This window comes from Apium graveolens, chromosome 1 (genome assembly GCF_009905375.1).
Source record: "Apium graveolens cultivar Ventura chromosome 1, ASM990537v1, whole genome shotgun sequence".
Classification (NCBI taxonomy): domain Eukaryota; kingdom Viridiplantae; phylum Streptophyta; class Magnoliopsida; order Apiales; family Apiaceae; genus Apium; species Apium graveolens.
The window spans coordinates 100326309-100341825 of NC_133647.1; the positions used below are offsets into that span (position 1 = coordinate 100326309).

Consider the following 15517-nt stretch of genomic DNA (forward strand, 5'->3'; position numbering starts at 1 on the left):
AAGAAGAGGTGGGTATTTAATGTTGAAGTAAGTCTTTGTTACATCAGTGCTGGACAGTGATGCATTATCTGCATAAAATTGAAGGGGAAGTGCTATTTATGGGTTATTGAACCTTTTGAAAAAGCTTTTAGCTGGCAAAAAATGCTAGGTGGTGCACAAACAGTGTACTGCACTATAGTAAAAGTAAAGAAATATAGGATTATATTGTAATGTTGCATACCAGAAATTGTTTTTGCTAGTAGTCCAATAATGACAACAAACATTGCAGAATCTTTGATCTCCGTGAGCGAGGTATGAAATTGGATCGCCCGTTCTTCCCAAAGGGTGAAAATAGTCTTTTCATGCCTACAATACAAAAAATCAAATCATAATGTGGTAAACGTAAGGCATCAAGTAGAATGCTATGAGAAAAACTGCTATACATAGTTTACTTTTATTGGCAAGCAATTTTCGAATTACGTCAAATACAGGTCATATGTGGTGCCAACTCTATTTGTACTAATTTCGGTAAGTCTAATGCTACCTCTTGTGTCTGTTCGTATGGTTACTGTAGCAAAGTAGATGGCTCCTGTGAAGGGAATAGTCCCATAAATGTCCCAATAAAGAAAAAGTTCATTCGGTTGAAATATGTTCTTTTCAGAGGCAGTTCAAACCAGACAGACGTTAACGCTTGGAACTGTGCAAACTGTGAGGCACAATGTATGAGAGACCCGAAGTGTCTCGGGTTTTCATTCAAATATGATGGTTGTGGTTATTGTGTATTATAGTTATATAGGGCAGTACATGGATACTGGTCTCTAGGTATAGAGGCCATCACTGTTCTCAGTGAGTCTAGCTCTGAAAATGAAAATTCATCCCTCATTGGCATGACGAATGTGCTTGAGACAACATGCACAGTTCGGTACATCCTGCCTGAATGATCAGAAGAATCTAGTTCTACAGCCCGGAACATAGTGACATTAAGTACTCTTTTTGTTGATGAGCTTATTAGTGGAGAGTTTTATATTTTTGGGCTTTCCTGAAGAAGTATGTGAAATACATTGACATGGGTCAAAATTTTGGGCTTGAATTTTTACCAGCTGCTGTACGAAAAGGGTTCATTATGCGGAACTCAAATACGCTACCAATAATTTTTCCAATATTATTTGTAGAGGTGGGTTTGGAGATGTTTATAGAGGAGAGTTACCTGATCACCGCGTTGTAGCAGTTAAATGCTTGAATAATATTAAAGCAGCTGAAGAAAAGAAAGGAGAGTTTCATGATTTTTGGGCCGAGGTCACTATTGTTGCCATGATGCAACACCTCAATTTGGTTCGGCTATGGGGATTTTGTGCTGAATTGGGTCATCGGATACTTGTATATGGGTATGTGCCTAATGGTTCAGTTGACAAGTACATATTTTGCATTGAAAAAAACAGGTCTTCAAGCGATGAGCCAGAAAAAGATACTTATGCAGATACTGAGAGAAAACCAGTACCGGATTGAATTATAAGATACCGAATTGCTTTAGGTGAGGCAAGAGCAATTGCATACCTCCATGAAGAGTGTTTAGAGTGGGTAATACAGGGTGACATCAAGCCAGAGAACATAGTTTTACGGGATGTTTTTTGCCCCAAGGTAGCAGATTTTGGATTGGATAAATTTAAAAAGAAAGAGCAAGAAAACGTTGTGAACATATCCATAATTCAAGGGACTTCCGGGTACATGGCACCTGAATGGGCCAAATCACACACAATCAACTGAAAAGCTGGTGTTTATATTGTTCGAATGGTCCTGTTGGAAATTGTTTGTGGAGTGAGGAATAAAGAGATACAAGGATCTCGGGAGGACAGAGAATACTGGTATTTTCCTGTGGGCATTCGATAAGGGTTTCAAGGAAATGAATGTAGAGGATAATTTGGACCGTCAGATCAAACACACATATGTTAGTCGGGCATACTTTGATATGGAGAACCGGATGGTGAAGACGGTAATGTGGTGCCTACAGGATAGACCATAGATGAGACTAGCGATGGGGAATGTGGCTATGATGTTGGAAGGGACGGCTGAGATCAGAGAACCAAAAAAACCAGCAATATTCTTCAACAAAGATGACCAGTTACTATATTTCCCTTGGCCTAATCTGCAGTATAATTTTGGCTATATTTATGTAGGCAGTTGTTAAACATCCCAATGTGATGTCTTGTACCAGAGTAAATAATATTCATATAGCGACATACACGAATGATATCGAACACACTATGTTTTTTAATTCAGTTAAGCTGGCTTTTTAGGCAAAAAACTTGTTTATCTTGCTTTAAGAACACAATTTGCAAGCTCTCGGGTCCATTTTCATCCATTAGCAACTACGTCATAGTTGATTATTTAAACGAACTGAAGGCACATATTTGGAAAGTTATCCAAACTTAATACACACTGACATGTAGTTGGGACTATCTGGCCTATTTATTTTTCATAAGCGGTGCTAGTAAAACTTATGGCCAAAGGGGTTTTCCTAATAATAGTTTAAATCTCTAAGCATAAGTTGTCTTGCAAATGAAACTTTTGGCAAGAAACATTAAACATATTTGTTTCTAAAATTTTGACAAGCGCTGGCCTCTGAAATACTTAAGTCTCTAGAGCTTATTACGGAGGATAAGTGTGATTTACTTTTCATTTATCATGACAACATCCAATTTTTCAGCCCCATTTGATCTCTTTTCCATTTGTCCATAGCTAATTGTTAGTCGCTAAACACGCGCTAATAATTCACGCAAGTATACGCGATCGTAAGTAATATAGAATTATTTCTAGTTCGTTTCCACAGAGACTGGTTAAATTAACTATGTGATTTATGCACTTATACAACAATGATATGACTATTATTCAATGCTAAGACGAATAACAATTTGGGTTTTGATTATACTATGATTAACTATTGAGAATTATACTAGAGAACATTAACTAAGAGATTAAAGAGAGTTGAAGAAATATATGACACAAACATGGGATTCTAACTTCATTAAGTACTTCATTCAATAGCCTTTTCGTTCTTAACATTAGCATGTAATGGTGATGACACTAATCAGATAACACGAAATTGATAAATGCCAACTTTCATTGTATGAATACCCTAATACCAGACATCCACAAAAGAGATAGAAGCTGAATAGACACCAATTATATTGAGACCCTATATGTCTATAAAATTTGACAACATAACGGTTTAATGCACAAGTTATCTATCGTGATTACATAGGGCAAGTAAGATGGTTAAAATTACTTACGAATCATGCATAATAATAACACATTAACCTATGCTAGCATGGCAAATTCTAAATCCTTAAATTCACTGTCTCTTCATTAAGAATTAACACGCTATCTTATAAGTTCGCGACGCTCATAAGACGAATAAGCACAACCAATACTAGGTTATCATACAATCACCACACACTAAGGCATCGAAACAAATCAACTAGAGAAATCCATAAATAAATCTGCTAGAATCCTAAGATAACGATTAGCCCGTAATTGGACTCATCATTGTAGCGACTGAGAATTTCGCAACGTAATTAAGTGAATAAAGTATGACTTCTGTGGTGTGATTATAGATTATGTGACTAAGTGATGGTTAATTGTCTTTATTGTATAATAGTATCTAGGAGCGTAGATAGATGCGTTCCAATTTAAAGTGTCAGCAAAGGGGTTAAGCTGTGTTGTCGGGCCGTCTGGTAGAACGGAACCCATTTTAAAAAGGGATTAAAGTATTTACAAGCGAAATATGTGTTGATATGTGAAATGGAATGTTTAAGTGAGGATTATGTTCTAGTTATGTGTCAATTGGTAAGATAATTGATTGTGAAGCTTAAATGAAACGCTGAGCGTTGGGCCGTCAGGCAGAATGTGACCCGATACGCGAAAAAGGATAATAATAATAAAAAGGGGAAATTGTATGGTTAAATATGAGTTGTGATGTGTGGATATATTTGTGCTTGCTTTCCTGTATGCATGATTACGTGATCTATTAATTTTAAATGGATATAAGGGATTTATTTAAATTAAAATAAGGTTTTTGAACCTTTATATATTTCTATAAAATTATTCGAGAATGGTCAAGGCGTGAAATTTGTTTTGTTCTCTTCAAAATAGTCCTAGAGACTTTCTAAAAATGATAGACGGATTTATTTCGTGATCGTCGCATTTCAAAATGATTTTATGGTGTTAAAATGCTATTTTCAGCGCAATCTTATAAAATCCGTATTTAATCAACCGTTCGCTCAAAAATTATTCTGAAAATATGGCTGGAAAGCTAATTTCGAGATCTACGTTTTAAAATTTTATTCTTTGCTTTCCCATATTTTCCGAGAGGGCTATTCATTTATCAAAATTATTCTTAGATAAATCCGAGAGAAATTGGAAATTAGCTTAGATATTGGAATTAAAGAATGAAGGGAAAATCCAAGAAGCTAGTGGGTAAAAGACCTTTATACCCTTGGCTACTCACTATATATAACCTCACTCCCCTCCCCTTTTTGTTTTTTCTCACCGGGTTCACTCTCTCTTTTTCTCTCATCTCTCTCGGCTTTCTCTTCTCTCTCTCTCGGTATAATCCCTCTCTCTTCTTGTTCCTTCCATAAACTCCATTAAAATTCAATCTTGAATCAAGATTTAAGCTTCGTATACTCTAAAGATGCAAGAACACACTTGCATGTAGGTTTATGTGCGTTGTGTGTGTTCGATGTTCACCGAGAACCTCTCGGTTCTTGTTGTTCTTGTTGTTACTTTGTTTAAGCATGATTCCTTGCAAATGAATGATATCTAAGTTGTGCATATTAGTTATTTTGAGGAACTGATGAAAAATTGGGGTTTTGTGGTTGGGAACCCTCGAATTAAGGCACCACCGTGAAGCCACCACCACCGGTGATGAACTCCGGTAAACCGATGGTGAGTGATGATCTTATTAGTGAGCTCTAATATTCATAAAACTTAATTTCGGTATTTGCATGTGGTGATTGCCTAAAAACCGAATGGGTTTTTGATTTTTGAAGTTATTAAATTGATTTTTGTTGAACAAAATGATTGTGGATTATTCTTTTAGAATAATAGTGGGAATTTAGAATGGTTATTGGTTTAAAAGAAGTGAATTGATGATTGCATGTAAGATTTGAGTATAATCGAGTAAGTAGGTTTGATTTTTTTAAGGGAAATGAATTGAATGTCCAAGTTAAGGCTTAAAACAAGTTGAAATTGTGATTTAGAACTTTGCATGTCAAAACTTATCTATGCATGTGTGTTTCTTTTGAAAACCCCGAATGGGTCTTATGGCTAAAAGAAGATTGAGTTGATTTTGTGAGTTTATGTGCTAATTGCATTAGTTACTAGTGAGAGTCGAAATAAAAACTTGGATGGATGTCAAGATAAAGTTTTGCATGTAAGCGTTTAGGCTAAAAGATGATTTAAAGGAATGGGTGGTGAATTGATCCCAACTTTTTATGAAATTGTGATGCTTGTATGTTGATGTTTGATTCTTGGGTTGTGTTTTGTGGTTATAGACGAATGGAATATAGATATAAAAGTGATTGATTTGATGCTAAGTGAATGCATGTGTAATTTCTAAGAGATATGTGATTTGTTTGATTGTTTTGGGTTCGAATTAAGTATTGAAAAAGGAAGGATTAAGTCGTCTAGTTATAAGGGTATATAATTGATATGATAACTCAAGTATAGAGTTGAAAATGCAAGGATTAAATGATATGTGTCGTTACTACACCATATATGGCCTCTAGCAACACCCAAAAAGTGTAAAAATGGCCAAAAAGTGTTACCTAAAGCAAAAAATTGGGCTATGGTTACACTTTTTGAAAATTTGATGGTGTTGGATTTGCTTGTGCTACAATAGGGGTTTATAGTAAAACTTTTAGAACCTTTAGTAACATAGGTAAAAGTGTAACCAAAGACCCCCTATGGTTACACTTTGTGTATCGATGGTAGAGATGCACAAAAGGCCCACCAGGACGGGCTTTGACCAGGCCTTAAAAAGCCCGGGCTTTGACCGGGCCGGGCTTTCCGGAAATGTCAAAGCCCGTTTGGGCCCTCGAGGCGGGCCTAACCGGACTTTTTTCGGGCCGGATCGGATCGGGCCGGGCTTTTTTCTAATTTAAATCGGATATGGTATTATTAGAGATTCCGAAGAATACATGTGTTAGCAACTAGATCATCGTAAAAATGTATTAGTTTACATGGAATATTTTAGTGAAACATTACTTCGTTGAAAACATTTAAGTTCAGCAAAAAATAAACATGTTTATATAATATATTTTATCATTGTTATGATAACAATGATATCATTGTTATGATAACAATGATATCCAAATATTCATAATAATGATATCCAAATATATATAGTATACTTATTATATCTTCTTTCATTATTTATGCAACGAAGTATATAAATAATATTATTAATCACAAATATGTAAATATATATGTGTTTAAAGTATTATTTATATTTATAATAAATGTGAATTTATAAATATATAAGAAAATATATTAGAATAATCAGATTATAACCGGGCTTTTTCGGGCTTTTAATCGGGCCGGGCCGGGCCGAAACCCGAGCTTTTAACCGAGCCGGGCCGGGCTTTGCCTAAAAATATAGGGCCCGTCGAGGCCCGAAGCCCGGGCCGGGACCGGGCCGAGCTTTGACCGGGCCGGGCTTGACCGGGTTTTGACCGGATCAGGTCGGGCCAGATTTTCGGGCCCGTACTTTTTGTGCATCTCTAATCGATGGTAACATCGTACAGGTGTAACCACAATTTTATTACAACACCCTTAAACTTTTAGCAACACCAAAAAAACATGTTACAATAAACTCTTTTCCAACATTATTTTTGCTATTGTAACACAATACTGTAAAATAATTAAATTTTTTTGGTTACATATTTATCGCTTATTGTAACACCTTATTTTATAAACACTCTACTCTTATCTCTAGTGTAACACTCTTGTATTATAATATTTTTTATTGTTTTTCCAACATAAAAATTTCATTTGATGACACTTTACAACCTTAAAATCTTAAATACATATTTAACTTAATATCGTTACTCAAAGTTCAAATTCAACAAATACAAAGTTCCAACTCAACAAAAATAAAACAGCTTTGGATGCAGGTTCTTCTTGAGAAGTAGACTTTGAGAATTTACTCCTATTTGTAACTTTCACCCGGACATTTAAAGGTTTCCAAATATCAGCTTTCCCCTCCCTTATGCTAGCTCCATCATCTGTTCCTATATAATATTATACATAATATATAAAATGTTAAAAACAAGAACACAAAAGAATGCGTGCTAACACTTTTAGAGCTCGAAAAAGTAGAATTTTGTTACAAAAATTTTCTGCTGAAACAATTAATAACAATTTTTATACAAAATTGTGAGGTACAAGTTGATACGATTGTAAAAAGAAGAAGCTGTAGATAATTAATAATTAGTTTATAGTCTAAATATATGTCTACTATTCAATACACGACATTCTTAGGTACTAAATCTGTTCTAAAGCTTCAAACTAATGCAATTTCTTTAATATTTTATGGTCAAGTATTTAAACATGTCTAGGAAAACAATTACGCTAAATAATAAAAAAGATGATGAAATCATAATAGCAAATACATGAATGGACAACCTAGGAAACTAAAAGAATTGTTTTGCTAGGGGGATATAATCAGATTTAATTGGGACAGAGGGCATAAATTATTTTGTTAACAAACACGACGGCATACTTGAAACTTTGCAAGACGAAAAATTTGGTATAAGTCGTCATGATATAAATATTTGACACCGAATTTGATGTCGTGTAAATTTTACACTCTTAAAGTGACGGGTTATAGTTGATTTTACGCTAATTGTGCAAATTTAAACAGTATTTTAGTATTGGGTTGGGGATTCCCTAATTTACCATTAAGCTTGAATCATATAAGCGCTTGAAAATAAATTGCTCGAAAATTGAGAAGGAAAGAAAAACATCAGGGAATGTGTGTGAGAATACCTTTTTCCATAACAATCGATTCTTTCTTTCTTTGGAAGAGAGAAGATGATCTCGTAACCATGAAACAACTATCCAAGGTTCAACCTTTCTGTTCACACTCCTCGACTTCAATGCAGTCTCTTCAAGTATGTCGCGAACATCCACAACCTGAAGTACTGAATTTAGATTATTAATCATCCTTATTTCCAGTAGTTGTCCAACAGTCTGGATAGCTCTTTGCTTCGCAAGCATATAGATGGAGGTATCTAAACCATAATGCGAAAAATTTCAGTACTTTTAGTATACTTAATATCATATCTACTATATAGTAAACAAGAAATCCTGGTTTTTTTTGTTTAAATAACTTTATAATGATATTGATATGGTTTTTTTTGTTTAAATAACTTTATAATGATATTGATCACCGATCTCAACCAAAGATAACCAAATTAACATTACCAAGTTTGTGAACTAATTGAGTATCCATGTTCAACTTGTATGTACTAGAAGTTTGAGCAAATCTTGGTTATAATATTACGATATCTACCTACCTGTGGCCTATGACAAATCTCATTATAATTTCCTTTTTATCTTCAAGCTTCTTTAGTTTATCACCTGCATCAAATAATTAAGAAAAAAAGCTGAAGAAACAAATATTGTCATAAAAGAAATAGGCACTCAAAAGGGATTTACTTAACCTTGTTGCATCCATGTTCCACGAACAGAGTCTCTTCTCTTTCTACTACTGAAAGCTGTGTTAATACCAATAACCATCAAATACTTTCTTCTCTTTGTCGATTCAACTACACCCACATCATCAGAAATAGGTTTGCCTGTGAGTATAGAATCTTGCACGACCCTTGCTGCAGTTAACTCCATTTCCAAATCAGATATTACTTTATCTAAAGACCTGCACGTAGGCATTTATGGCATGAAAATATGAACCTAACTGCTTTTTATTATTTTACCTGGAAAAAAACCTTACTTTATAGTGTGATGTGTTTTCGGAACTTCCTCATAAAATTCCTTAGATTTCTTTGCCTTATCCTGATCCAAATAGATGGATTACATCGTGACTGAAGTAGCTGAGGAAATTCTGATTGATCAACTGGACAGACAAAGCAAAAAGACGAGGCCATCCTGATATCAAAGTGCATCATGTTTTTTAGTATGTATAGAGTTCTTCTTTTAATTTTAAGGCACTTACCATTCTTGAATCGCAATCCCCTGCAGCAAACTTTAGCTTTTCATCTTCGGACCTAGTTGACCTTGATATTCCTTTAGTTCTGGCACTGCCCACATTCTACCAACAACTACAAGTCCCATAACATAGATTTTGTGCATATGCCTCATATATATGAGCTTCCACCGATCCCAACTGATAATAAGTCATGTAACAGTAGCATATGAGAAACTAAAAATGCAAAAAAGTTTCAATTCATATCATTCATCATATGAGAAAAATAACAATCATATTTTACTTATGCACAAGTTTCTTAGTAGTTTCATTGATATCTCCATATTCAACACATATTGTACCTAGTTTTCTGTAGCCAGTGGCGTATTCCAATTTGCCTTGATGACATACCCCATTCTTTGGACAAGGGGTATAGATATCTATAAAAGTGAGACTGAGTTATATAAAGAAGAAAATCATGTAATGTGATTTGTACAAAACCCAAGTAGTTACCACGAAACTTTTAAGCACATTAAGTAGATTATCATTTGCCATAACAATAGGTTATGATGCGAGATTATAAGTTCTTACAATATTGGCTCAAGTTTATTGTACTCAGCTGAGACCATGAAGTACTTATTGTTGAAAAGCTGAACTCATTTCTCCGCAATCTCTTTGTTGTCTCTATACCCAACTATTGCTTCTCTAAATTTCTCGATAGCAATCTGCATAGCCAACATTCCATAGTTAATTAATCTACATTTTCAACAGCTTCGTCTAAATACTCAAACAGAACATCTGTAATAAAAAAATACGGTTCACATTACTTCATCAGCAATATTGGCCCCCAAAAGCACATAACAGTTAATCCTCCTTAAACTAATGCAGGTAAAAAATACTAACATGGTTGCATCTTTCACCGCATAATTACCCCAAAACTAGTTTACCAACATTCTTATTATCTACTTAAACATATACACTCACAATTAAAGATATATTTTAATCGTAGTACTAAATCAGTACCTACAATTTCAAGGTCTGGAAGTGCAAGAACATTTTGGCTAAATCAATATAAGATTCTAAAAAGGTATTCTTATAATCATATTAAAAAATAGTTAAATCACAAAAATCATGCATTAAACACAATAATAGATATAAAATCAAACAATTATAGCAAATAAATACAAACTTTGGAAAGTTAGATAAATTAATAATACAAACCATGAAAAAACTCGAACTTTAAAGTGTGGGAAACAATAAGTTTAGCAGCTACATTCCCCCAACTGTCAGTCCCAACAAATTTAACTCTTGATTTTGTGGGCATTTCAATTTGGGAAGCAACAGCTTCAGTAAGAGCCATGAAATTGAGAGAGGGAGAGGGAGAGAGAGGGAGAGGGAGAGAGAGAGAGAGAGAGGGAGAGGAACCCACATCAGTACGAGAAATATTCGGCGATTCAATCACGATTGAAAGCCCCAATTACTCAAACCCTAAACCCGACTGAGAAAAGCTCGATTGAAAAGAAAGCCCCAATTACTCAAACCCGATACCGGACTGAGAAAACCCCAATTTTCGAACCCTAATTCACCGCAAGCCCAACTCAAACCTAACAACTATAACCCAACTAAGAAGACTCTGATTAGCTCCGAACCCTAATTCATTTTCTGCAATAGCTCTGAACCAACTGTTTGAAGAGAGTTTTGTGTGTTTTTTTGAGATGTGTTTTTGATATTTAGGAAAAAATAAATGAGCGGGGTATTAGTTAATTAATTTTGGGCCGCCCAAAATATTGGTCCAAAAAAAAACCGCCTAAATGTTTTCATAGAGAAAAAAAAGAACTGCCTAAAATTTCAGTTCTATGGTAACACATTTTTTGATATCAATGCTAACATTTTTTTAATGTTACAATAGCTATTTCCTCCTGCCTATGGTAACACTTTCTAATCTCTACTGCAACGTTAAAAAAATATGTTAGCTTAGATCAATTTTGGGGGATGTATGGTAACATTTTTGCTTGTAACACCAAAAAAAGTGTTGGGAGAGGCCATATATGGTGTAGTGCGTATTTGCATCGTAATGCGTGAATCAAAGTCTATATGGTTAAAGTATACGAGTTATCGTATAGACATGTTGTGTGATTATAATTGAGTATATAAATACTCTTAGGGTATTGCGATTAAGGGAAATGTTAAAGCGTTGGGGGAACGTCAAGTGGTTATCTAATTAAGGTTTTGGTTTTTGGATTGTAAATTCGGAGTGTGAGGGCATTCAGGCTAGGAAAGGGAAAAGTATACTAGGTGACAGTAGTTCAACCTTTGTGAAACAGGAAAGCGAATTCAGGCAAGTAACTCTACTTACTTGTGTAAATGGTTATAAAGAGGATATTGTTCATGCCATGTAGAGTATTGAACTTTTATAGTAATGTGCCCCTGTTATTGAATCTTGAGATACCCTGTCATTGTTCTTGTGAACTTGTTATTGATAAGATTATTGTTCAAATCCTTTGGTAACCTTTTCTTATCCTGATTACTTGTTAATACCATGAACTGTTGTAAACCCTATAAGAACCTTTACGAACCCCCTTGTGTAATGATCCTTCATACCTTTGTTTACCTTAAACCCTATTAATCCTTGAAACGGTTTTGATTCCCTAACTTGAGTACCTTGTTATCATTTAATCAAGATCCCTAGAATTGAACTTTGCTTATCCTTGATTCATTTCCTTATCTTTGAATTCTTGAAATTTGAACTTAAGAATGAGTTTCGACTTGAAAGAGTCCGAATGATTTCATATTCTTGGTAATGATAAAATGAATTTAGTAAAACCTTTCTTTTCCAACACAAGGTTTTCCAAACAAATTCCAGATTGATTGGATTGAGATGTAAGAGACTAGTGGGACTAGTCCAGTCATGTTAAGAGGCTAGCGGGGCTAGTCCAGTTTAAGGCTGAAATTATGCCATAGGTACCTTAAAGACCGGATGAAGGTCGGTACAGGCTGATAACCCGTATTATTATGAATTGAAAGTTAAAGAAGTCCAATCAAGGGTTCCATAAGTATTTAAAAAGGAATTGAATTTCCTATTAAGTAATTGATTCTTTGAAAATGAAAAAGGCTTATATTATTTTGAAAAGAGTTGATTGTGATATTGTGAAGCTTACACCTTGTGAACCCTGATTTTGATTCTGTTGATCATATAATTGATTCCCAATGATGAAAATATTATCGTTTTTCATTTAAAAGATCATTTGTGATCCTGTTAATGATTTGTGATGAATGTCGGTTTTCACCCTATCTTGAGTCTTGTTCCTTGAAAGCCCAAAGCTTTTCTTCATAACCCTTTCATAGCCCAAAAGATAGAAATCTGCCACCTAGAAATGTTAAAGCAGAATGCCCTGAAAACAGAAGTGGTACATTGTGGATTTTGTATCATAGAACTATTTTATAGTTACTTGCTGAGTTTTATACTCATATGTTTTGTTTAAGCTAACCATGGCAGTTAAGCAAGAAGATGGCCAGGCTTAGGCGCACTGCTTGTAAGAGCGTACCTGGTGGTCCCTACCGTGTTGAGGGCTTCTGGTTGCCAGAGTAGGTAGTATAGGTTTTGAGTGAGCAAGCGCTTAGCTGAAAGGTTGTTAAGATACAATGGGTTATCTGTCGATTCCAAGTCAGGATCGACTATGTAAATTTGGTTTTATTTTGGGTTGTAAATTATATTTTATGGTTGGTAGTTGTAATATTGTCTTAAACTTTATCCTGTTTGATCCTGTTAGTAGTTAATCGGGGTTTATGCTTATTTAATTCATAGATTAAAGGTGTGTGGGTCCTCATTTCCAAATCCCGAGATTGAGGGATTCACAATCATCAACGTGGGTTCCGATGAAAGCATGGTATAATAAACGTAGTCTTTATAAACAAATAATAAATAAAGTACATAATTTAGAGTATTAGGTTCAACAAAACAAGAAACGAGCATCCAAGATTACAACTTAGAACAAATATTCATAAGAATAAACTTGATCTTCTTCGCCTTCGTTTAATTGTGCTATAGGTCTTCTTGTCATCTTCTCCTTAAGCTTCGCTATAAAAAATGTCTTTTTATTGTCTATAAATAGCATCTCAATTAAGCCAAAAGCCCAGAAAAATAGTCTTCTAATTGAAACAGGAAACTGGATTCCCGACCTGGCGCGGCCGCGCGCTTCACCAGTGTGGGCGCGCTGAAATTCTGCTTCTCTGGCGCGGGCGCGGCGGTCTTTTGGAAAAACTGGAATTGCCTTCTTTTATTGTTGCAACGAGCTGGTCTTCACGAGCCTTTATTCCTTAGACACCATCCTAACACCATATTAGCATCAAGTCAATGCTAATTCACCTGAATCCTGGATTAATGCCTGAAATATAAAAACACTAGAAAACACATTAAAACACCAAAAACTTGAGTACAAATACACCAATTCAAAGATTAATGGAGCGTTATAAAGTGTCATAAATGCCACTCAACATACCCCCAAACTTGAATCGATGTTTATCCTCAAGCATAAACAGACTCAAAGAACAAGAACTAAAAATGCATGAATGCAACTAATTGAATGCAACGATCCCCATAGAATAACTAAACCAATCAACAAGCAACATCTCAACAAATGCAGTTATTTGCATAAAGATCAATCAAACCTTACAAATCAACTTACAAACCAGAGAGGTGCATGTGTGCAACTGCTTACAGATATACTATCGTAACTAGATCAATAATCATGACCCACTACTCATCAAAGCAATCGCAAGATAATAAATAAAATAAAAGCTAGAAAAAATAACTTATAACACTTCAATTCTTATATTGGATGTTGTAAAAGACATGCTTGTACTTTAACAAGACTAAGACATTTTGTCAACCCTAAGTAAGTTGTATTGTTATCTTAGTCTGTATTTTGTACTTGTAACACTTAAAGTCTGTAAAAATTCAAAGGAGCAGACTGGAGTCTTTTTCCTGAAATAGTATCAAACTTAAGGATTCTATCTGGAAGAATATCAAGAAGATCATGCCTTAGAAGAATTTTGAAGAAGCTTGGAGTTGAATAAATCTGTTTGGAGAAAAATACTCTAAGTCAAAATCTTTACAATTCACAGATTTAATATTATAGAGAAGTCATTCAAGAACTCCAGAATGGCTTATCAAGAAGTCAAGAAAGCTACTAGAGAATTCAGAAAGATATCGACAAGCCAAGTTGAAGACATGAAGATTGGAGATATCAACAAGTCTACATTCATTAGAGAACTCTGAGTTATCGATATGTCAAGTTCTACTAGAGAACTCAGAGATATCGATAAGTCAAAATTCACTAGAAATCTCAGAGATATCGACAAGTTAAAATTCACTAGAGGACTCTGAGATTTTGACAAGTTAATTTGACTAGAGAACTCTGAAAAATTGACAAGTGAAGAAGCCACTAGAGAACTAAGAGTTATCGATAAGTCAAAGTGAAGATGTGAAGACTAGAGATCTCGACAAGCCAAAATTCTCTTATAGAGAACTAAAGACCTCTACAAGCCAAACTAAATATAAAGTACTAGAGATCTCGATAAGCCAACATACCTATCGAGATGTCCACTGTTCTATAGACCTAAACTGGAGATCTCGATGTACAATCTCAAAGTACAAGGTTGTAGATCAGTTTAATATCCAAGATAAACAATCAACAAACAATCTAATAGCTGGATTGACAAGTCTACAAAAAGCAGCTTGAATAATGTGCAAGATCAATGGTAAAGATCAACTGACAAAGGAAGATTAAAGTGAACACGGGATGCTAAAGATATGCTAAGCCAGAAATAGAAGATCTGCTTTTTTATAAATAGAAATGACAAGTGACAGTTTAGAAAAGCTAATAGCATGTCTTATTACACACTGTGTAAACCAACAGTTAACTGAGTTATAAAGTTAACACTGGTCCTTAGTCAGTTGTAACAATTTAGATCAAATTTCTTGCAACACTCTCAAGAAGAAGCTAAGCTCTTAATCAACAAAGAGCCTAAAAATTTTGTAGCAAAATAGTCATAATTTTAATTTAAAATTAAGTGAGTTTTGAAGATATTTGTTCTTTATTTTTCTGCAAGTTTAAATTCTGCATGAACACATTTCACTATAAGAATTAATTTACTTTGTTCAACCATAAACATTCAAGAAAAGCTCAAAAACAGTAAAACACATTCACCCCCCTCTGTGTGTTATTCATTTCCTAACAAGCGGTATCAGAGCAAACTCTTTAAGTAAACAGATTTAAGATCTTGGAAGAATGAATACACAGAAAATTAGTAGCATCAAAATTCCTACCTTTGACA

The 15517-nt window shown here is 34.6% G+C and overlaps 1 protein-coding gene and 1 pseudogene across 7 annotated transcripts; one reads left to right on the forward strand and one right to left on the reverse strand.

Moving 5' to 3' along the window:
• The first annotated feature begins 407 nt into the window (after window positions 1-407).
• Window positions 408-2229, forward strand: LOC141692355 (G-type lectin S-receptor-like serine/threonine-protein kinase At5g24080; annotated as a pseudogene).
• A 4816-nt stretch (window positions 2230-7045) lies between these two features.
• LOC141665339 (putative beta-1,3-galactosyltransferase 2) lies at window positions 7046-10895 on the reverse strand. Of its 7 annotated transcripts, none has more exons than XM_074471331.1 (9): window positions 10611-10895; window positions 9773-9906; window positions 9544-9621; window positions 9212-9382; window positions 8990-9051; window positions 8703-8914; window positions 8556-8619; window positions 8026-8172; window positions 7046-7268 (listed from the first exon to the last, which is right to left on the reverse strand). In XM_074471331.1, exons 4-8 carry the CDS (start codon window positions 9212-9214, stop codon window positions 8133-8135), a joined length of 381 nt encoding a protein of 126 aa, XP_074327432.1. In that variant the 5' UTR covers window positions 9215-9382; window positions 9544-9621; window positions 9773-9906; window positions 10611-10895; the 3' UTR covers window positions 7046-7268; window positions 8026-8132. The 7 variants fall into 7 exon arrangements, with proteins under 7 accessions (XP_074327432.1, XP_074327436.1, XP_074327420.1 ...); XM_074471335.1 differs by having other exon boundaries at window positions 8026-8180; XM_074471319.1 differs by having other exon boundaries at window positions 8026-8270.
• Between the last annotated feature and the right edge of the window lie 4622 nt (window positions 10896-15517).

Bases quoted from the DNA above. Each gene is read 5' to 3' on its own strand.
- LOC141665339 (XM_074471325.1), bottom strand. The intron at 8,620-8,702 runs GTTAAGTAAATC...TATTTGATGCAG, and splicing joins TGGAACATGGATGCAACAAG to GTGATAAACTAAAGAAGCTT. The intron at 8,271-8,555 runs GTAGGTAGATAT...ATTATGGTTTAG, and splicing joins AGATTTGTCATAGGCCACAG to ATACCTCCATCTATATGCTT.